Source organism: Dermacentor variabilis, chromosome 4 (assembly GCF_050947875.1).
Source record: "Dermacentor variabilis isolate Ectoservices chromosome 4, ASM5094787v1, whole genome shotgun sequence".
Lineage (NCBI taxonomy): Eukaryota > Metazoa > Arthropoda > Arachnida > Ixodida > Ixodidae > Dermacentor > Dermacentor variabilis.
In genome coordinates this window covers 181,601,966-181,624,950 of record NC_134571.1, presented here as the reverse complement: position 1 = coordinate 181,624,950, position 22,985 = coordinate 181,601,966, and the positions used below count along the sequence as shown (strand labels likewise).

At 45.2% G+C, this 22,985-nt stretch overlaps 1 protein-coding gene across 1 annotated transcript in view; it reads right to left on the bottom strand.

Moving 5' to 3' along the window:
• Positions 1-7,160: 7,160 nt before the first annotated feature.
• LOC142578447 (feruloyl-CoA synthase-like) overlaps positions 7,161-22,985 on the bottom strand; it is a 31,445-nt gene continuing 15,620 nt past the window's right edge. Inside the window, exons 4-6 of the mRNA XM_075687829.1 lie at positions 14,497-14,600; positions 10,069-10,271; positions 7,161-7,317 (exon numbers count right to left, since the gene is read on the bottom strand). Coding sequence (XP_075543944.1) covers positions 7,161-7,317; positions 10,069-10,271; positions 14,497-14,600 — 464 coding nt within the window. The remainder of the gene's footprint in view (positions 7,318-10,068; positions 10,272-14,496; positions 14,601-22,985) is intronic.

Below are 22,985 nucleotides of genomic sequence, written 5' to 3'. Positions count from 1 at the left end.
TCGTCCCAAAGTTCGAAGGACCTGACCTTGGAGCGGACATCCCCGTTGAATTTTCTCATTGAGCCGATGTGACCACCTGATGACTTGCACCAGTGTGGACGTGACATTATCCCCGTCTCGCGTCTCAAGCCCTACCACGACCCTCTGCCTCCCGATTCTTAAGGCGCCAGGAGGGCTCTTTTTGTCCGGGGGAAGATATTGAAGAAGAAGCGTCTCGCGGCGCAGCAGCAACGCCAACGCTCGGCTCGGCTCGGCTCGCGCAGTTGATTGCTGGAATCATTTTGTACAGTGCTTCGGGCTGTCTCGCCATTCCTGGTCGCTGTTCCTTTGCGTTAGGAGCCGCCAATTGACCTTTTCTCAGTGTAGATAAGCAATCCCAACTTGCTGATCTGCTTTTTGCCTAAACTTTTCTTTTCACTGAGAGTGCTTTTACGCCGTTATTGCTTTCCGTGCTAGAGCGCTACCGCCAAGCCTCTGCAGGGTGCGTCCGCCTCGCTAAGCCTTCTCACTGGCTTTTTGGTGGCGCACCCAACATCCTTATTCTGGTAAATATGCATACGTTGTATTGCCTTGATATAAAGCGTCTTTTGGGGGAAAATTTACATTCCATGTGTCACAGACATGGGCGCTATAACGTGAAACTATTCCAAACTTTTCTATTCCATTTCTGCAATGAGCCCTCTAAAATTGGTCAAAACTTCTTCGAACCACCCCTACTTCACCTGTCTGTCACGCGACGTCACGAACACCGCGGTAGCTCGTCATCTGATATGACGTCTACACTCTGATTATGCATAATTTGACCAAACAAAAAAATAGTTATTTCCGATTGGATGCCTTTCGCCATTAGTCCTCGGCTATTGGTAAAAAGTTTTCGGGCTGCACCTACTTCACCTGCCGGTCACGCGACGTCCCAAAACCGCAATAGCTCACTGCGTCAATGTGACGTGTACGCGTTAAAGATACATTAATATGCCGAACAAAGCTGAATTTTCTTCTGAATAGCTGCAGGCTGCCCCTTTCCGAAAGGAATAAAAGATGTCTGCGGCCGATCGCTAAGGCACTGGCTACTCGCACTTGCCAGAGAGCATGGCTTTAATTACGTATAATAAAGGTTTTTGCGCGGCCGTGTAAGGTTTTCGAGCGCTTTCGGCACGTTTACGACTGCGCTCAGCAAGCTTTTTTTTGGTGAAGATCCTTTTTAGCGGCATTCTTCACCTTCCGTTGCATGCCGCCGCAATTTTTGACCACACACCGCAAGATAAATAAGGGAAAGTACACAAATCACAGACGCCGGCACCACCCTCTTCTTTCGGTTATCGATTTTCACTGCAGTGGCTCAGCCCCATCGAATCCCGCTCCACTTGAGCGCGCTCCTCGCCTGTTGTCAGCCATTTGTATAAGAGAAGGCGCTCAGTGTAGGCAATGTCATTCGTTTTTCAAGCAAACAAAAGTCACCTGCTATGAACAAGGAGAGCGCTTGATTGGTCTGTCCAGACTACCACGCGGATGACCGCCCGATGCTTGCGTCGCGGGTCACGCAAATTTGACGTCAGGAGAATGGAATAAAACATATTGGAATAGTTTTGCGTTATAGGGCCCCAGGTTACATAAATGTAGACTTTCGATATAGAAACTCACGAACACGCATCCAGTAGCGCTTGCCGGTCATGACGCAGAAACCATTGTGTTCAGAACCAGCGAGATGAGGTGGACCACCGAGATGAGGTGGACCCCAAGGAAGCTTGCTTTGACCACAAGGTTGTATTTATGGAATAACCTCTAAGCTCTTGTCCTTTAAATAGGTACCGAATGTTTCCCCGGTGCTGTTCAGTTAAACACTTCACTACGACAGCCTTTGTGTCCCTCATGTACTTTTTTCCTTACTTTCAATTAGCTTCGTCTGGCTGCCAGCTTAAGCCCTTACAACTCTCTTCTTGAATCTGCGTCCGCCTATTGCTGACAGCGGCTACAGCATTTATCTGCTTGACTATGTCGTTCTGAAGCATAGCGTGTCGCTCATGTGAACTGTTGTCACCACTGTCGTCCCTTGTCTTCCGGTCCCTAATCTTTATTTTCCTACAAATTTTCCTGCGCTTAACGTTGCATTTCTCCATCTGTAACATGTACGCGAGCGTCAGGTATCATCTGTACCTGCGGCTGCTCCTTCATCTACCAGAGCAATACTGTAGTAATTGTGCTTGCCTTCTTCGCCTCAAATAACGTTGACAAGGTGATGGCAGCTGAACTTCCCCTGCCCAAACTATGTACCTTTGTCGCCTGCTGCTAACTGATCACGAATTTAGTTTTTCTCGACGACCGTCCACTCGACCAGACAACAATTTACAGCCACCATATTCACACCGCTGAGGCATGCCTCATCGATCGACGCCCTCACCGTGTGCATGCCGGCGACCGCAACATCGTGTATACAGAAGTTACACGGATGTTGAAAAGGAACATCGTCGAAAATTTTTGGGAAGTGTGCGTGAGGGGTGGTGCTGGCTTACACTCCCAGGGTTAGTTCTAGTAGTAAAAAAAAACATAAATACCCCAGATTGTGGATGGGAAAACTGCGCCGTGGGCGCAGTGCGAAGACATGGGTTCGTATCCCACCTGCGGCCAGTTGTTTTATAGTTAAGCTATGTACCGCTAGCCGATTCTTCCGTGCATCCGTCCTTTCGTCGCCTCTACGCTGCAAATTCCTAAGGCGCAACCCCATGCGCAGGCGCGAAAAGAAAAGAGGGAAGGAGAGGCGTGCGATTGGCTGCGCCAGTAGCGACCTCGTTGCTCTCTGTCGCAGACGAGCGCGCGCGTACCAGTTTCTCTTCGGCTTTGAAATCGGAAGGCAACGCATCGCACGTACTGCTGCAGAGCAGGCAGCTTTCCATCAGCAACGTCGCGAGCAGAACTGAAAGCGAGCTCTCGATTCAATGTAATAACTAATTGCGATTAGTCATTTATTTAATTACTGTTCTCGATGGCGTGCTGACAATGAAGAATTTGTAGGAAATTGAAAGAAAAATTTAAGCTAGCACATTTTTACTAAGGTATTTTTGCCCGTTTTATTTGGAAAAACGAATAGATTCACTGAAAGAGGAAGAAAATTATTTCTGACCAACCGTCCACCCGCATCAAAAAGCAGTGCTCTCAAACAAGCTCCATAGTACTTAGTGGCAGAGCTGGCGCCTTATCTGGCAGGCCCCGCCCGCGACAGCGTGGCGTCTTCGTGTTGTCAAGGAAAGTGTAAAATACTGGTAGTTGATGTTTCATCGAAAGAGTGCTGCCCGTAACTCCTGAGGAGCATGGTTGACGGCGCTCCTTTTGGATGTGGGTGGGTTGTTATTCATGTGATATGCTTTAAATTTTGCGGGCTCTTTTATCAGCAGCGAAAGATAGAGATGGAAAAAGCGCCTGACTCTAAACTTGCCAGTTTTTGGTTTGCCTTAATTTTCTACCTATTCCTCATTGACAGAGCGCCACTCAGAGCAGTAATTTGACATTACCCATTTAAATTAATTATCGAACCGAATGCTAGTGACAAAAAAATACCTGGAGGCTTCCCTATTCGACTGTAAACCATATACGCTTGGTCATATTCGCGTAGTACGGGCTGTCTCCTTCACAACCACGATAGCTCGCACACCCTGCATATAGAATAAGGGCTTGATATATCTGTTCATACATCCGCACAGGCTCTGCGAACTTTTCAGCATGCCAAGACACAGGCGATAGCAGAGTTTTTTGGTGGTCGTGCCCAACATACTTACTTGAAAGCAACACTCTTCTTGAGAACCTGCGAAAGAAGGACATCGGGCGTCCGCAGCACAAGCCCTCAGGGATGCTTCACGTATTCAATTTCGAGAGAAAGGTTGGATTGAATGTGGCAGTGCACCGCAACGACATTCTAATTGACGCTCAGGTTGAGCAAATAAAGCCCCTCAAACTTCTCAAAGTAGTCACACTCTCCTCCTCCCCCTTCGCTCCTCCTCTTTCTACTCCCTTTCGCGGGCCCTTCTCAACCGTGGCGCCGCTTACTTTGCCTCAGCGTAGCAGACGACCGTTCGCGGAATAAATGTACGCGTAGCAAGATGCTACGCTTTAAGCGCCCCCGTTGGCTTTCTAGCTCCGAATAACTTGATGCATAGCATAGAATTTCTATGCGGAAGGTTCTACAAAATCAGTGACTGCTGCTTCTCCGTAGTTTTGGTAAGTGTTTAAAAAAGGTATCTCAACGAGTGCTACCGTCGTCTCATGACGGCAACGAATCTATCGTGTACGCTACAGTTAGGTACGCAACATTTTTTATGCGCGTGTCGCAAGATCTGCTTGCGAAGAATAGTAAATAATACCATTATTATCTCCAAATACCCCTCACTATCCTAAATAATCGGCGCCGTCCTTAAAAAGGGGAATTCTTAGCGCCTAACAGCTAAGACTGGCAGAGGCTGGCAGAGTGGGCGAACGATCGTTGCGGTGAATGTTCGATAGATTATTAAAAGCTACAGTGTCACCTACGTGCTAGCCTTTGTGTGTGCTTGCCAATCTTCCAAGCATGCGCAAATTGCTCGCGTATAGACGCTGGTTCTCTCTTGTCTCTCGTGCCTGCAAGTCGAGCGGAATACGCGCGGCCAACGATCGCGTCGGGACTGTGAGTGCGTAGGCAATGAAACCGGTTTTTCAGCATTCGTTCGCCAAGCGGGAACGCTGTAACAGTGCTTCACTCAGTTTCAAACAACAGCATGGTGAGTCTAGGTTGCGTAAACTACTTTTATTATTTCAGGTTATTGACTGATCACAGGTAACATTTCATCTCGTCCGTTCAATCTCTTCCGTTCCGAAGTCACGTACGTATCTTCGTGAATCGAGTTCCGCCATGAGTAATTTAGAGGTACATGCATCGAGGAAGGTTGCGCCCGCTGCGAAATAGCATTTCCGTGATATGACTTCCGCGATGTTATGACCGAGCGCACAACTAAAGCGAGTGAACGACTAAAGAAGATGCGACTAAAAGACCCAGTGTGTAGGCGGGCGACGGCACGCTGTCGTTGCGAGTTGTCTACTGCCGCATCTGAATTTTCTCACACTTTAAAGCTCACGTGAAAGAAGCACGCACACCTCAAATATCTGTGATGCTGTAGTCCGGCGAAGAACGCATTCCGTGACTTAGTTTAAGGGGAGAACGCACGCTCTTCATCTGTGCTTTCGTATCGCAAATCTACCGGCCGACCGTCAACGATGAACACGAACGAAATAGGAAAACAAAGCTTTTCGCCTTAAAGGAAGCCAGTAACTAGCCAGCGAATAGAATTGCTTTTCTAGCATGCGCTTTCACAATCTAGCCTCAGGTTTGTCAAAAGCACTGTGCTCAGTCTAAATGTTTCGTGATCAAACTTGCGCACGCAGCCCCACGTTCCCCCGATTTCAAGTGTGTTGGCGCACATAATTCTTAAACACAGAACACCACCACGTTGTACTTATATAGAAGAACGTACCAGTCGCGTAGGGATTGTATTAAAACGTGCAGATAAATGGCAACATCATCAGCGAGCTGCGTAATATTAAGTACATTATGGTCTGCATCAAATTGCGCTACTCTCAACACATAATGCTCCTAACTTCGCAAAGTAGAGTGATGGATGGCGCTATGGAATTTGTCCCTTCCAATTCGTTGAACACACTTCTTTCTTTTTAACACACCGCGCTTAATAGGCGGTATCGCAAAAAGCGTTTTGCCTTTTGCCTACTCTCAACACATAATGCTCATAACTTCGCAAAGTAGAGTGATGGATGGCGCTATGGAATTTCTCCCTTCCAATTCGTTGAACACACTTCTTTCTTTTTAACACACCGCGCTTAATAGGCGGTATCGCAAAAAGCGTTTTGCCTTCGCTGACACTATTTCCGCATCCGAAGGCAGCGCAGTTAATTGTGATGAAAAACGCCGCGAAGCGACGTTGCACTTCCCATAAAACGTAGTTCGTCGCGTTGGCAAAAAAAGAAACATAATTCACGCGGAAACGCGACAGCGGGAACGTGCGCTCCTCGTTAAAGCTGTTTCACACGATGCTACTTTCATCGCACAGGATGTGTGGTTTCTGCCGCATGTGGCGGAAATCGCAATCGCAGTGCCCTCCCCCCCCCCCTTCCTCCCTCCCTCAACTTTTCGACGGCGACGTACCCACTTGGTGGCCCGTTGCACTGCTTACAGCGCTCGCTGCGATTTTTTCGTTAAAAGTGCGCCGACAGCTGTTTCATGGTCTCTTTTCTCAAATTTCGCTCTCAACAAGTGCATTGCGCGGAGGCTTTGATTCCTAATCAAGTACATAACACTGACAAACGAAGGGAAAATTATAAAAAAAGACAACTTGTACCGCAAATGATATCCTCCCAATTTTATGCGCGCGTTCACACACCACGAATGAATTGAGGTGCATTCTTCATGGCTGAATCGTGTTGTATACATATACTTACTACACACCTTTGCCAGTTGCCAGTACTGCGAGATATTTGATCGCGAACACCCGAAATGGCCTTTCGGGGAAGTCACAATTTTCTTGATTGTTGTGTAAAATAGGAAGAATCTTGCGTAGACAGCTGTTTAAACAAATGTTTAAATCCTCGACAACGTCATATAGCAAGACTGGAAAGTACCCGAAGTTTCAACGTTGCGGTGAAGGCGTTGCCATTCGGTTGCATTTTCTTGCAGGTAGGTTTTCCTGTAATGCGTAAATTTCCCGACGCATGATGGAGGTTATCATACATCGCCTGTTTATTAAGTTTGACATGCCACACGTGCAATGTATCGTAATTATTTTTTACGATACATATTTAACTCCATGGCTTTAATAAAGAGAGTCGTCAATTTAATTTTGAATATTTTATGCACGTTGAGTTGTATTTCTTCTCGGACAGAGAATCTTTTCATTTCCTGCACAGAAACCAATTCATATTGAACATGTTGCTGCCTTTTTATCCTTAGTACACCTCACCTAAATTTTCCTTTGAACGGTACTTAACTATCAAGCGACCTGAAAAAGATTAGGCACAAGAGGGAGTGGAAAAGAGGAGAATAAAGAATAAGTGAATAATGGAGATGTGTATCATATTTATCCTGTGTTCTTTTGTACAGCTTCCCTACATATTTTGGTGGGGTGACACTAGAGACCATGATGTGGGTCGCATTTGTTTCCAAGTGCTGTGGTGGCCGCTTGGTTTTCAAGAAATGCCAGGTCCAAGACGAATGTGCTCTCGGCCTTCTTGAACACGTAACCACAGATGAGCTTGCCAGCATTGCCTGGGCTCAAGCTTCCATGCCTTCCAAGGAACTTTTCGATAAAGGGTCAGCAAAAGTAAACTTATCAGCAGACTTATTCGGCGAACTTGTGTTGTCGCGCCTTCGGACGTGCCATTGGGTTAAGCCATTTGCATTTCATGTGCGGCCAGCTGTATTGCAATCATTGAAGGCAAATCGGCAGCAAGTGTTGCAGAAAAACAAGCTAATAGAAACGGTAATGTCAGCAGTGAATATTGTGAAAGTTGGCATTTCGAAAGTGTATGACCAGCGATATTCGATAGCTCCACCTGCGGTCCAGAAAGTCCGATAGGTTTCTACGAGCAGGCTGCAGAATACAATGAACGGAAGATCAGGAGAGAGCGTATAGTGAACATGCGATCACTTCTTTTCGGAGTAGCAGGAAATTGACATGCGCCTCAGCTGCTAGATTGGAAATGCGAACCATGGTCGAAATTGAAAGCAAGCTTTATAATAACCGTCCAAAAATTCAGTAGAAAGATGGTACCAGGCTATTTAATACGGCGTCCAGTTTGGTGCCCTAATAGAGTATTTCATTCAAAAGCAAGACATCCTCCGGATTGTTGAGGCAAACCTGCCGTTAAAATCCGTACTAACGCTGACAACAGCTGAGCTACCAAAGGAACTGTGGCGTCTGGTGCAGATTACATGTCCTGAAGCACTCGACGCTGCGCTTTAGCTTTTGCACGCTTCCCGCACTGCTGATGAAGGGAGCCAACAGACACAGCCGAGATACTCAGGAGAAATGAATTTGTAGTCGCGGCGCCACTTGACAGTGCTCTCCGCAGAAGATGCAGGAAGAAACTTCCTAACTTGATTCGGACATTTCAGGACCTAATAATACCTAACGTGGTAAAACATTTGGCGATGCAGACCTAAAAGAATCAACATTATTCAAAAGTGCACCTTTATTGACTATGGAGACGGTCTTGCTGACGTCGTCAAGCGTACCGTATTTCCAGGTAGCATTGAACGGAAAACTTATACGAGTTCTTGAAAGTGGGGCTTCGGTATCCGTCTTTTAGAAAATCAAAGAAAAACCATATGTATGCCCTAGCAGACGAATACTTGTACGGGGGCAATAATGCAAGGTAGGTGAACACTGCCACTGTGAATGGGTACTTTCTAGGCTTACATATCAGTCACAGACTACGGAGGTACTACGTTTGGCTTTTGAAAACCTGGAATAAGATTTACTGCTACCCCTTCCCGACATGAAGTTAATGAAACTGACTATTTACTATGATGGCACTGCGTGGGTGCGCCGTAGCGTCGAAACGCGAATGCAGAACTCATTTTTTAACAAGTACGAGTGCCGAAGAATGGGTAGGACATTCGCCAAGTTTATCCAGAACTGGCCTGTTTAGGTGGCTACCCACCAGCCACAATCAAATTTCAAGTCGTATTCAGGTCAAACGACAAAATGGCGGTACGGAAGAAGCCATACAATCTAACGGGGAAAAGAAGGCGTGGCTCAAAGGACTCTAAAAGATGCTGTATGTCAACATCATTTGGCGATCGATGTACGTGTTTACATCAGCGATAACAATGTCTCTGAAAGGAGGTGCTAGCCTGCGTCTCTGTATAGACTATAGGACAATTAACAGCCTAACGAATCTGATCCCATTTCCAATTCCCAAGACAGACAGTATTGACCTTTGCAAAGGTTTTGGCAGATGCCAATTCAACAAGAGACGAAACAATACAGAGCTTTTATGATCACTGTACTGTTTATTGTTTACTGTTTCATTAACTGAATGCGCCATTGACAGCCACGCTCGACAGACAGCACTGCGCCGAAAGCGTATCGCCAGCGCTACGGGGGCTGTGAACAACAATCAAAGATTACCTCTGAGTCAGCGCAGCCGAGCTGCTCTGTGGGTCAGCAATTCGTCTTACAGGGCAGTTTTTCAGCACCCAGCAAGCCACTCCGCCAGCGGCCGCGCAGCACTTAGAGAGGCTACATTCGTGGCTCGACCAGCTTCGACCTACACCCCTACGTGTCGCCCGCGGGCAGCCTGTGTTTAGTTTCCCGACAAGGGACACAACCATGCATTTCTGCGGCACAACTCTATCAAGCCACCTTTGACTTCTTACAACGAAGGTCCCTTTAGTGTGGTTTCGCGTTCAGAGAAAACCTTGAAGATTGATGTTCGCGGAGGAGACAGTGTCGTGCGGCTGCTTGAAGCCAGCATATCTTGAACATTAACCTTTCATTCCTTCCACCATCCACACCAATGCCTCCGGCATTCTAAGGTGGGGGGTGCCATTGTAGCGACCGTCCGACACTTCATTGCCCCTTGCTCTGGAAATCTTGTTTACCTAGCCGTGCCTCGCCGTAAGGGTCATTGCCCCCTGCTCGTTATTGAAACACAGGCGGCTGCCCGTTTGGGACGCAACTACAGCCACACGGAAAACCAGCTTTTACTTTTGAGTAAAGCCAATCGACTCTGCGTTTTCCACCTGTCCAAACGATACAGTCGCGCCTGGCGTGTTGCTCAGCTGCCTCTGCCACACTCCTCTCTACCGCTGCTGCTGCAACATCACGGTTCTCAAAGAATTCTTCGCTTTAGGCACATGTGAACTGTAATAGTGAATGCCTGTTCTTTTTACAAGCGTTGAAATGATGAAGAATCGAGGTAGAATAATGAGTGGCGGCCCTTCAAGTTATCGTTTTATTCAGACATAAACCTTCATATTATCAGCGCCCACAGTGTCGTTGGTTAACCGGATGTGCTTCTTACGCTTCTTACCTCGACGTGTAGCAGCAGGCCACGTAGTTGTAATGCGTAATCTCCATGCCCTTGGGCGTGCCCGTGCTTCCCGATGTGTAGCACACGGCGAGAACTGTGCTCTTTGGATCATCAACAGGAACCTCTTGGTACTCGCTTTCGTCCAGCTCAGCGAATTCAGCGGCCGACACGAAGCCGGCAGTGCGTCCCATGCAAAATAGACCCTGGTGTAAAAAATTTGCGTTGAGGAATCTCTGACACGCCTGGCCGCTTCAATTCCCGTACTGGCTGTCGCCATGAAGGTTAAATACAGAGAAAAACCAAACATTAGGACTGTTTACGCATGCATAGTGATGAAACAAATCTATGCAAAGTTTTCTGATTATATTTCCAGCCTGGCATACGTCATGCTGATTTTTTGTCGCTAGGGACCCGAATTTGTAACGCAGCTCACCAGCGATGGCCGGCACCTACCCGCATCATCTGTTGCTATTACAGAGCACCCCCTTGGCACGTCATCTGACCAGTATTTCCTGTCTGCCTTGTGAACGATGCGGTGCCCCCTTGCGGGGAAGAACTGCAGCTAATAGACCCACCTGCCACTGCTCGTCTAACTTCGGAAGGGAAGCTCCCGGTTACCATTACCTGCTACGCCACCAATGCTGCTCACCAAACTCTCTCTATCCGCCGTATCGGATCTCAGGAACGCCAGCCTCCGCGCATGTCGCTGAAACCGTCATGACCTCGTTTTGATTGGACATAATCTCGGGTGTTAACCGCACGCACTCCAATGAGCTTCGCAGCACACCGGAGAATCCTACTCGCCGTGCGCGCCACGTACTCGTACATGGCATTTTTAGTGCTGCTAATCCCCAGCTATTGTACTACTACATTATGCGTCTGTGCATCTGTACTACTTAATCTCTTCTTTCTCGCGGACGATGTCGGGCAGAACCCTGGCCCTTCTACTCGATCTAGCCCAGAAGCAGCCGCATCATCACCAGAAATCCTTTCTGCCCTTCAGAAACTGCAAGGCGGTCCGGCGACAGTATTGAACGAATTAAAATCTATGCATAAACCATAAACTCAAAGATGGCATCTCAAAAAGCTATCTTAAATAGAATCCGATTGCTCGGCTTTCATTGCGCTCCAAGGAGAAGCAGGAAGTGTGCGTACACTCGCTTTGCCAAAGTCACATCTAATCTCTTCACTTGCGGACAGAACAGACGATCCGGCAGACTGAGCTAGCCGATAAAATCTGGTGTTCTTCGGCCTAAACAATTGCGTCACTGAGTCGTGGGCTGGATGGGGCAAATTTTTAATTGACGTTTGTCAGGAATGCACGAACATATAAATCAGCCATAACGAAATCGGAAGAGCGCATCACCTAGGCCGGTCCACACCTAAAGTAAACATATCTATAATCGTTAGTGTGTCACATTCCAAAGACAAAGAGCGCGTTCTGCCAAACATGGGGAAGTTAAAAGGGACCAACCAGCCCTTTAGCGAAGACTTTTCACCGAACCCATGGCTTGCGCGGAAAAAGCTATGCGAATTCGCAAGAACTTAGGGTAAACTATTTAGACTACGTAACAACAAATTGCTTTCCGACAATGTCACATATGTCTACGACCACTGCTCACAAAAAGTCCTTCTTCTCCACACTAGCCATCAGCCTGTCGTCATGTTTGCGTCCACACAAACCCTACGCCTATTATCGTCATCTGTACAAACGTTACGAGCATCATACCCAGCGCGACCAAGTAAGAACTATTATTGAATCTACTGAATGTAAACTTGCTCTTACCGAAACGTGGCTAAACTCAACAGTTTATGAAATTGAGCTCTCATTGTATTTTCCTGAGTTTGAAATATTTCGCTGAAACTACAAAGGAAGGCGTGGTGGGGGTGGTCTCATAGCTGTCCACAGGATTTACGATGTTCGGTTGTTATTATTGAGACACCAGTTGAGGCATTTTTTGCGTTGTGCGGCGCACATCGCTGTCTCACGCATGTCGGTGTGTGCTAGCGGCCTCCCGAAAAAGGTGCGCATTTCGTCGCAGAATCTGAGAATGCTCTGAACTCAATTTCTAATAGTCACCCTAACGTTCACATCAATGTTTTTCGGGATTTCAATTTTCGGAATATTTCTTAGGTTGATCTCGCGTTAATGTTGTCTAAGTCCCATGAGGAAGCTTACGTCATTGACACATGCCCGAAATTCGGACTCACAAAACTTGTTTCAGCACCCACAACAGTGACAGAACATGGGTCAAATATCCTTGACCTTCTACTTACATCCCAACCTGATAGTTTATGCTCCCTTTCATTCCTTAGATGTGTAAGTGACCATGTTGTAATAAATGCTTCATTTATTATTATGCTGGCCAAAACAGAAAAGGAAAAGAAATCACTAACGCTTTTCGACAAAGGAAATTACGAAGCTTTCAATGACGAGCTTTCTACCTTTTCTGACTGTTTCTCGCTTGATTATTCTCAGCGCATTGTTGAAACTAAATGGTGTCTCTTTAAATACAAGCTACACGGCCTAATTGAAGACCATGTTCCTCCCATAACTATAACAGAACGATCTCAATCCGCGTAGTTTAACAGAACATTAAAACGACTTAACAACGAAAGGAAACCTCGATTCTCGAACGCGAAACTGGTAGACACGGAACGTGCTTCGGAAAGTTATCGCGACACCGAAAACCCCTTCTTTTAACTCACTACTGATGCTCAGCAATCATACTTTTACTTCAAGTCTACCTGATGCGATACGAGCTAACCCAGAGAAGTTCTGGAATTATATCAAGCCCACCCTCTCTTACACCCTAGCGTTGCGTGACAAGAAACGTTGTCAAACTTCTGCGCAGGACATTGTAGATGTACTTAATAGCGATTTCTGTTCATTATTTACGAGCGAACCATCTGACACCTTGCTTCCCCGGCTTCCATCAGATAATCCACTGATGCCTGAAATTATCACCGACAATACTGAAACTTCTAAAAGAATCGATTCCGTAAAACTAACCTCATCCACCGTGGTGAATGGCGTACGCCCGAAAATGTTAAATATACTAAGCGTGTTACTAGTATTGTTTTGTCGTACATAATTCAGAAGCCCCACTCCTTTGGCTTGGTACCCTTGGATTGGAAAGTGGACAAGGTCTTTCCATTTCCGGAAAAAAGGAAACCCGTGAGCACCTAAAGGTTACCGTCCAATATCCGTGACAGGTAAACTCGACATAGTTTGTTCCAAACTAATGGAACACGTCCATTATCCTCAAATTGTAAACTTTCTTTTTTCAGAAAATTTTTTCACCCTATTCAGCATGGTTTCCAAAAAGGTTGCTCGTGCGATGCCAAACTTGCAATATTTATTAACGATATCAGTTCTTGTCTTGACGCTCACACTCCCGTTGATGTGTTGCTATTTCACTTCGAGAAGGCTTTCGGTAACGTTCCTCACAACTAATTATTTCAAGAACATTTGATACAAAGCTTAACTGCCATCAATTTGATTGGATACGTAACTTTCTATGTAACCGCTAACAATTTGTCTATGGTAATGGTCACTCTACTGCACTTTCCCCCTTAGATTCTGGCGTTCCACAGTTAAGACTAGCTGACTCCCTGCTTTTCATTGTATATAATAACGACCTACCGACTAACATTTCATCAGAAATACGGTTAATCGCCTATGATTGCGTGCTATACTGAGAAATTAGTAATAATGACGATTTACTAGGCCTTCAAACTGATCTTCTTCTTATCGAATCTTTATGCAAAAATACGCTTATTGTGCTTGAGTACTAACAAGTCATCCCTTTTATCTTTCCACTGCAGGCGCTCCTATCCCGTCCTTGAATACGTGCTCAATGTTTAGCACTTACAGATACTTTGGTATCAGCCTTCGCTCCAACATCTCATGGTTCGCACACATTAACCCTATAACTAACCATGCTAACTGCATGCTTGGCTACTTATGCCATAACTTCCGACTTGCTCCCGCCTCTGTCAAACACCTAGCATATTGTACATTCACCACACCTAAAGTCGAATCCGCTTGTTTTTAATGGCACTCTCACCAAGCTAAACGTATTAACATGTTAGAAGGAATTAGAAATCGCGCAGCGCGGTTTATTTTCTCTGATGGTTCCTTCACTTTCAGTGATACAGAACTTAAGTCAAGGGCTAACCTACCAAGCCCTAACCACCGCTAACCAACTTCATTTTTGCTTGTACTTCAAGAGACTGGAATGACGTTCCAGCTTCAAATGTTTTCATGAAAACCCTTTTCACTCTAACCGCACCATCGAATATATATATATATATATATATATATATATATATATATATATATATATATATATATATATATATATATATATATATATATATATATATTCATATAATCGCAAAGATTGAGAGATTGGTAAAACAAACCTTCATGGACAATGAGGCCACTGCTCTTTTAATCTTCTCTGCATTTTCCAAATCAGTAAGAATGTGCGTGCTGTCACTGTCGTCTGCCTGGTAGCGGAGGTCACCTTCAAAGAATTGTGAGACAATCGTCACGACAACGCGTACAAAGCAAACTGCTACAAAGCATACTAATCCTGCAATCAACTAAGCATTGTGGTAGTATACAAGCTCGATGAAGCTGTCATCGAGATAAGTGAAATTTTCAGCATGCTCAAAAGTTTGCTTCTCGCTTTGCCCAATAGATTACTGCGAAACTTTACGGATTTCTTATAAGTTATACAGAAACGTTAGGGCAGAATCAACTAATGAACAAACACTTACTGGGCCAATATTTTAACGTATTAAGTCACGGCGCATAGATGAATTTACTAATTTTAGCCGTTGAGTTGGCTAGGCTTGTTGAAGGCACTTGGCCGGAGTCTTGTTCGTGGTACCAGCTTAGAAATACTTTTTCTCCAAGTGTGCAACGAAATACATTGTCGCAGCGCATATTTGTGCCTGAGAACGTGAAATGGCGTTTACTGCAAAACAAAGTAAAGCAACATTGCGGTTTTAGCCGAAGTTTGACAGTACACAGTACTAAAGATTACTTGTTCAGTTTTTAATTGAAAGAGTCTAGTGCGCATGTGATCCCGTCCTCTGAGATCGAGAAACACAGCTCACTGAGTAGAATTGTGTTATCTGACATAAATACTTTTCAGACTTGTGTATAATATATTAATTATGGTTTTTTACTTGCCAAAACCGCTTTCTGATTATGAGGCACGCGACTCCGGAAATTTTGATCACCTGGGGTTCTTTGACGTGCACCTAAATCTAAGTACACGGGTGTTTTCGCATTTCGCCTCCATCGAAATGCGGCCGCCGGGCCGAGATTCGATCCCGCGACCTCGTGCTCAGCAGCCCGACACCATAGCCACTGAGCAACCACGGCGGGTTTATAATACAAAATATATGCCCGGTATATGGCATGCATGCTATGAGGTAGAGGAAAATCATTATATCTCTAACCAAGAAACATTTCAATTCCGTTTTCCGAGGTGTGCCCTTGTGTGCAAATACACGTGGTAAACCATAGTGAAGACGAAAATACCGAAATCTGTGCCTTAAAAGTGCAGCTTTTCAACTTCCGTATTCCCACTCTTCTGCATTTCAGTGTTTTTTCATATTTAGTCCTTATTACGATGTAACAAATGAAGCTTCGCGATCTGCAAATATGTAAAACACTGTCGACAGTTTTTTTTTCATACGAAGCCTTACATAGGAAGCTCTCCGCAAAGTTCTACAAGGTATATTAAAATTCTTTTTATGCTTAAAAATTCACTTTGCAGTTTGCACAACCTGGAAAATAACGCTATAATATTGAGCTAGGCCTCGACATGTGTATAAAAATCGAAAGTCACCTCGATATCAACAATATTTAAGTCAAATTATCAAATAAACCTCAAGTTGCTGGTTGTGTGAGGAGTCTGAGTGATGATATAACTTAGGAGCTTGGAAAGAGCTTATCTGATTTATCTATGCAGTAAAGGTTCGTTTTGGTAGATCACCTGACCATACCTTAATTTTGGGAGTCTTGGTTCTTTTGGGCAAGAAGGCCACATTACCCGCATCGTACAAATGTTAACTCCTTTCACACGCTAGATATCCAGCTACCGCGCAACTCCTGAGTACTTGGTGCCGAGGTTCGCGCTCATCGGTGCAACAACTGGACACTGGACGCGATCTGCCACAAACCACAGCTGTTTATGCTCCCGAGGAGACTGCAAAGATGCATCCGACAAAGAAGGGAAGCGTTGCCTCCCCTTCTTTGTCAGAGATATGCAGCACTACGCTAATCTAAAGGAATTAGTGAAGAGGGTTTAGCTCAGCAATGCTTGCATAAGGAGGCACTACACATTGCCTCGCACAATGACAATTCCCCTTTAGGCAGCTTCCGACGTATTAACGCTATAGCATTAAGGGCCTCACGTCATAGAAAATCTGGCGTCCACATCCAGCGTCGACCGTCGTCTCGGCAAAAATAATACCGAACCATGCAAACTCAAGCATGCATACCCAGCCACGCAGGCCCTCCCGTTAGCGCGAAGAACTTGACGGGCTGATTGAATTTTTGAAATATATATGAGAACATCTATAAGTACGACTTACACACAAGCTACAGAGATGTTAGCATATGATTGTAATTTGAATATTCGAGAAAACATAATTCTGTTACGCGGAAACTCAAACCCCTTTCCAGCGTTTATTTTTATATTTATTTATTTATTTATTAGATACTGCCAACTGCCTCTTGGCAGTCCAGGCAGGAGTGAGTGTATACAAAGTCGGCACTGCAAGTCAAAATAACAAAAACATGGGTTACAAGGAACCATAAAAAAATGCTTAAATATACAGACTATTGCATCGGGAAAGGCAGCATGTACAAAATTTACATAAATAGGAAAAGGGTGATTCTAAAACGAACACGCTTCATTGCAAAGATTGTACGGCAGACACAAATGATTCAACCGAGGACATACAAGCGACTTCGTGCATATACCGGTCACGGCGTCCTAGATTTGTGAGCGCCGACGCGCACTAATCTATGACACCCCGGAACAGCACGCTCAGTTCCTGGCAACACCTCCACATGGCGCTCTCCTCCGCCGCAGCGCGGCGGAGGCGAGGGAAAAGAAACCTGCCATGAGCAACTACTTAAAAGGAAAAAAAAACGAAATCAGGAAAGAAACAATTTATGACAACTCAAAGGGACTCTCATTACTTCTCGAAGCGAGATCGGGATGCCTTAGAACACGCGCCTATAAAGCGAGATATAAGACGGAAGTAGAACATGACCTTGCTGCGGTAAAGCCAGGGAAGCTATGGAGCATGTTTTATTAGAATGTGAAGATGTTTACCCAGCGGTCAATTTAGACACCACTGGCCTCCTTGAAACCCTTGGGTTAAGCGAGAGCAGTGGAAAAGTAAAAATGTCCGCAATAGGGATTAGTAAGAGGCGATCGGAGGATTGGTGGAAGCAGGAAAACGACAAAAATAAGGACGGACATGTACAAAAGCACAGTTCGCTAAAGGGGATCAGAAAATTTGGTTGTGGGAGTTCATAGTGTTTTTGTAATATTTAACCTTGGTAGGACATTAGGAAGTATAATAGCAAGATGTTGGTGACGCAACTCGCCGCCCTATTTCAAACGGGACGCTCATGACATCCACCCATCTATCACGGCCAACGCAAGAGGCCGCGTTTCTTTCAGAAAGCTCGCCTTCGTACATAGGGCCCACCATCAGCATCTTCCTGTGGCTTGGTGGTCGCGCTGTTGCTTTTTAGGGGGCCCGCGGGTGCTCAGGAGGTCAGAGTAGATAGTGATGAAGAAGGTCCCCTAGGGGAACATGAGAAGAGGATAACCGTCGATAAGAGAAAAAGGAGGAAATCAAGAAAAAAGCTCGCCATGCAATAGGCTACATAAACATGCAGGGCGTCAGAAGAAAGGAAAAGTGGGGAGAGATTGAGGAGCAGCTACATAGAGAACAAATTGGGGTGTATGCGGATACAGAAACGCACCTTAGAGACTCAGGAGAGCCGCCAGTTATTGAGAATTATGTTTGGGAAGGATGCAACAGAACTAAGTCGGAAAAAGAGGGAAGGGGAGTCGGAATGCTCATCCATCAGCGAGCCAAACGGAAAAGAGTAAATTCACAATGCGAAGAGCATCTTTGGTTATCAGGTAAAATGAGTGGCAAAGAAACTTGGCTGGGCGTTACGTATTTTTGAACCAGAAAAAATTGCAGAGAAGAATAAAGAGTTATTGGAATTCATAAGCGCTGATATTAGGGGTTTCGGGAATGCTGCTGAAATTGTCCTATTAGGTGATATCATTATCGTCATCAGCCTGGTTACGCCCACTGCAGGGCAAAGGCCTCTCCCATACTTCTCCAACTACCCCGGTCATGTACTAATTGTGGCCATGTTGTGCCTGCAAACTTCTAGGTGACACTAGGTGCTATTAGGTTGTCAAACATTAGGTGACATGAGTGCCCACATAAAAAATTTAGATGGCTATACCGACAATAACGCGAAGTCAATACTAGACCTTTGTGAGCAACATAACCCCGTTATCGTAAATACAGGGCCTAAGTGTGAAGGACGAGCTTCGTGACGACGAGCTTCATGACGCATAGCAAGAGCTTCGTGACGCAATCCACTGCCCTGTTCAAAAGGGATCGCTCCTAACATCCATTCATCCATGCATCTTTACCGTCGGCACTTTGACGACAGCGTGGGAAATGCTATGTGTAGAGGGTGTTATGCTGACAAAGAGACAATCAAACACTTGGTCCTGCACTGCGCAGGCGTGGAGAATGACAGCAGCACCTACAGATGTCACGATGCTAACGCAGGCGTTTGGCTTCTCCCCTACCCATTCTATCAGGCGGTGCCCCAGTGGGCACGACCAGAAGTCGACTCAGTGAGTGTGCGCCATGATGCTTGCATATTAACGGCTAAACATGGTATGTGTGTGCTAGTATATTGATAGTGATATCGTGCGTAAATGAACTTATTTTTGCACGTGCTTAGCTGTAATTCCTACACTATAAGATTACGCCGTTTTACTTGCCAGAACCCTGGTCTGATTATGAAGCGCGCAATAGTGGAGGACACCGGATATTTGGACCACTTGGGGTTCTTTAACCTTGCACCTAAATGTAAGCACATAGGTGTTTTCGTATTTTCCCCATCCAGATGCGGCCACCGTTCCCGGGATTCGATTCCACGACCTCGTGCATAGCAGCCCAGCACCATATCCAATAAGCAACCACGGCGGCCAATTTTTGTGCTACCTGCCAAAGACAATGAATCGATACTTTCTTTTTCACTCTGACGCCTGCCCGTTATGAAGGGTGCGGCCAATAAACCCAATCCAATCGTCTGTATGGAAACAATGCCCTTGATGAAGTCTGTCAATGGCGGCTGCTATAAATCGCAGCCGCCATTGGGGGAAAAGGGGAAACGGTGTAGTAAAAATAGAGAAGGCATTGATTATGTGAATTAAAGGGGCGGTTAAAAACTTGTGTGGTCCAAGACTCTTCAAAGCCTCTTGTTGAGTCCGCTCTCATGAAAAATATTTGTTGAGAACATTCACACTACCAGGCTGATGTAAAGGGTCAGCGAATTCCCCCATATAGCTTTTCCTTTGAATGGTGCGACGGCTAATTTTGACAATAGGTCTGTAGGCGATTTTCTCGGTACATTAATTCGCGGGCAGATGCACAAGAGTGTTATGTCGTCTCAAGAATAACGCGTTCCTCACAATTCGGACTGTCTGTCCGGCCGATGAGGGGCAGGTAGCGCTAGGTGAAGCCTACACCTAAACGTAATCCGTAAAGCAAGCTTTTATTGTATATTTTCATGGTGTGCGGTATCCATATTTTCATCTTTGGGTCGAGTGCTTGAAGGTGGCGATGACAATGACCTTGTGAAGACCAATATACTGCGGTATTATCGCGCAGAAGTCTATACATTAGGGCATGAGTGTAATGGGATCTCTGCCTCCACGCCAGGAGCATTCCCATGTAAGCCACAGTGTCCCGGAATCCACTGAAACTTTACGCAATGGTCAGCTCTGAGGGCAACGTCATATGATTCGATCACCACTTGAGCAAAGATATAGTAAGGGCGTCATCTAGGTGCAGAATTGATCATTTGGAGTGCCGGCTTGGAATCGCAAAACATAGTCCAAGTCTGATGTGGCTCCATCTATATATATATATATATATATAGTGCAGACACAAAGGGAAGACAGAAAGGGACAGAAGACACAAGACAAGTGAAGACAGAAGAAAAGACACAAAGGGACACACACAGCGCTACAGCACTGTGTGTGTACCTTTGTGTCTTCTCTTGTCCCGTCTTTGAATCGCGCTACCATACTCCCCTTGAAGATATATGGTGTGTTACATACGGTATGGTTGCGCCGTTAACCGAAATCTGGCAGCGGTTCATCACCTTGCGTGTAAAAGCAAGGGCAGCACACTTCGCAGTCGCCTATTATTGACCTCATTGCTGCAAATGATTCGAGCTGACCACCACTGCACGTTGCAGTCTTGCACGAAGTTCTGGACGTGAAATTCCAGAAGCCCATATGCAAATATTATCAGCGTATAAGTTCAGGGAATACATCTACTTAGGGCAGGTAGTGACTGCGCATCCGGGTTATGAGACTGAAACAATCAGAAGAATGGGCTTGTGTGCGTTTCGCAGGCATTCTCAGATCATGAATCGCCAGGCTGCCATTATCTCTCAAAAGAAAAGTGTATAAGAGCTTTGTCCTACCAATACTCACCCACGGGGCGGAGACCTGGAGGCTTACAAAGAGGGTTCTACACAAATTGAGGACGACGCAACGAGCTATGGAAAAGAGAATGATGGGTGTAGCGTCATGTGATAAGAAAAGAGCAGATTCGGTGAGGGAACAAACGCGAGTTAATAACTTCTTCATTGAAATCAAGAAAAACAAATGGGCATGTGCAGGACATATAATAAGGAGGGAAGATAACCGATGGTCATTAATGGTTACGGACTGGATTTCAATGGAAGGGAAGCGTAGCAGGGGGCGGCAGAAAGTTAGGTGGGCGGATGAGATTAAGTAGTTTGCAGGGACAACATGGCCACAATTAGTAAATGAGTGGGATAGTTAGAGAGGTATAGGAGATGCCTTTGCCCTGCAGTGGTGGTAACCAGGCTGCTGCTGCTGCTGCTGATGATGATAATGTTAATGATGATGATGATGATGATGATGATGATGATGATGATGATGATGATGATGATGATGATGATGATGATGATGATGATATACTTATACTGGTACAAGGTTTGGGTACGGGCTAGTTGGTATTCAATTCTTTCAAACATCAATTACAGCGCATACATAGACAAGGGACCGATGGAACAGCGCTCGTCTTCGTCTTTCTTTTGGTCCCTTGTCTATCTATGCGCTGTAAGTGATGTTTGAATCATACTAGTAGTCTGGCACTATATCTACAATAAAGTAAGGGTTATGTTGAAAGGCCAAGGACTTAGTACGCTTCCTTGAGGAATGCCAGGACTAATCTGACGATGACTCGTCTTGCCATTATTTATCGTCATATGTATGGTCAGGGAGCGTCACCAGTAGACTACGGCAGTCGGGCAAGGTAGCATGACGTAACGCATCGGAGTACACTGGGCTCGTGCTATCTTGGAGGCGTTGGCCCAGCGTCTCAACGCGCTCGCTTGCCTGCGAGGAGTCCATAATTCGAAGTACCGCTCAGCGGCATTTCATCGAGCATTAATGCTTTCCCGGTCATTAAAAGTGCTTAGGTGCCTCCAGTTTTTTCAAAGCGATCTCTGACTCGACGGAGAGTAATTACCGTATCTGGATTCGTCACAAATACCCTTAGTATATTAACAAACGTGTGGCTCTATCGCTTATGATCGATACTTGCTCAGCCGACCTTGTTACATCAATGAATCTTGACTTTCGGCTCCCGTACAAGATGCGAAAATATTCGGCTGCGAAAAAGGTTTGCAGCACGTAGAAATACAGCCGTTATATTTGTTAAGGTGGAGGAGTTTTGAAAACCATTAGTAAAGCAGTTGTTTCTCATGTCATTCCCATTTATTCATCCTTGGCGTTGTTTGTGTCCGGGTAATTATTTCCAGTCGGAAACTGATACTGGGCGCTTGATATATATCCCCGACAGCTCCTACTTTAGGTGGTGAGGTTCATGATGTATTATTCCCGATAGTTATAAGGTACCGTAACATGTTATTATTTTTTCTGTGATTTTCATTTTCTTTATAGGGGGTAATCCAGTCATGCAATACCTATTAAGCAATACTCGACTGAGTTTGCGGAATTATGGAATATTTCTCATGATTTGTACGTGACACAATGTCATAAGGTTACATGTATTAGCCCAATAGATAACATCTTCGATATCATTCTTACGACTGCACCTGACCTTCCTCTCCTTTAATGTATGTGCCAGTTCTAAACGATCTTATGATGCTCTATCTTACTCGGAGTGCGCAAGTTTCAACTAACAAAAGCTAATTATTCTAAACTACTGCAAAACTGGTTCTGGTTTTCTAACATATGAGCCTGGGACACTTTTGACTTGATACGGGCGAGCTGTAAATAGTAAGTGCAATATCTACAAATCTGAAATTCTTTATTTATACCATCGGTATGCATCAAAAAAGCGTTGCTGCTAACTCTCACTCGCTAAACTTCGTTCAGTAACTCTTTAAAGCGCCTGCTCAACAATGTGAAGCTTCTGTTTCGCTGTCCAAAGTCGTTTGATCATACACTTCGCTCGCCTGAATATTATGGTGTTGACAAAATTACAATCGTGGCATTTCAACGGACAAGAAAACGTTTCTCATTAAACATCTCTTTAGATCTGCAGTA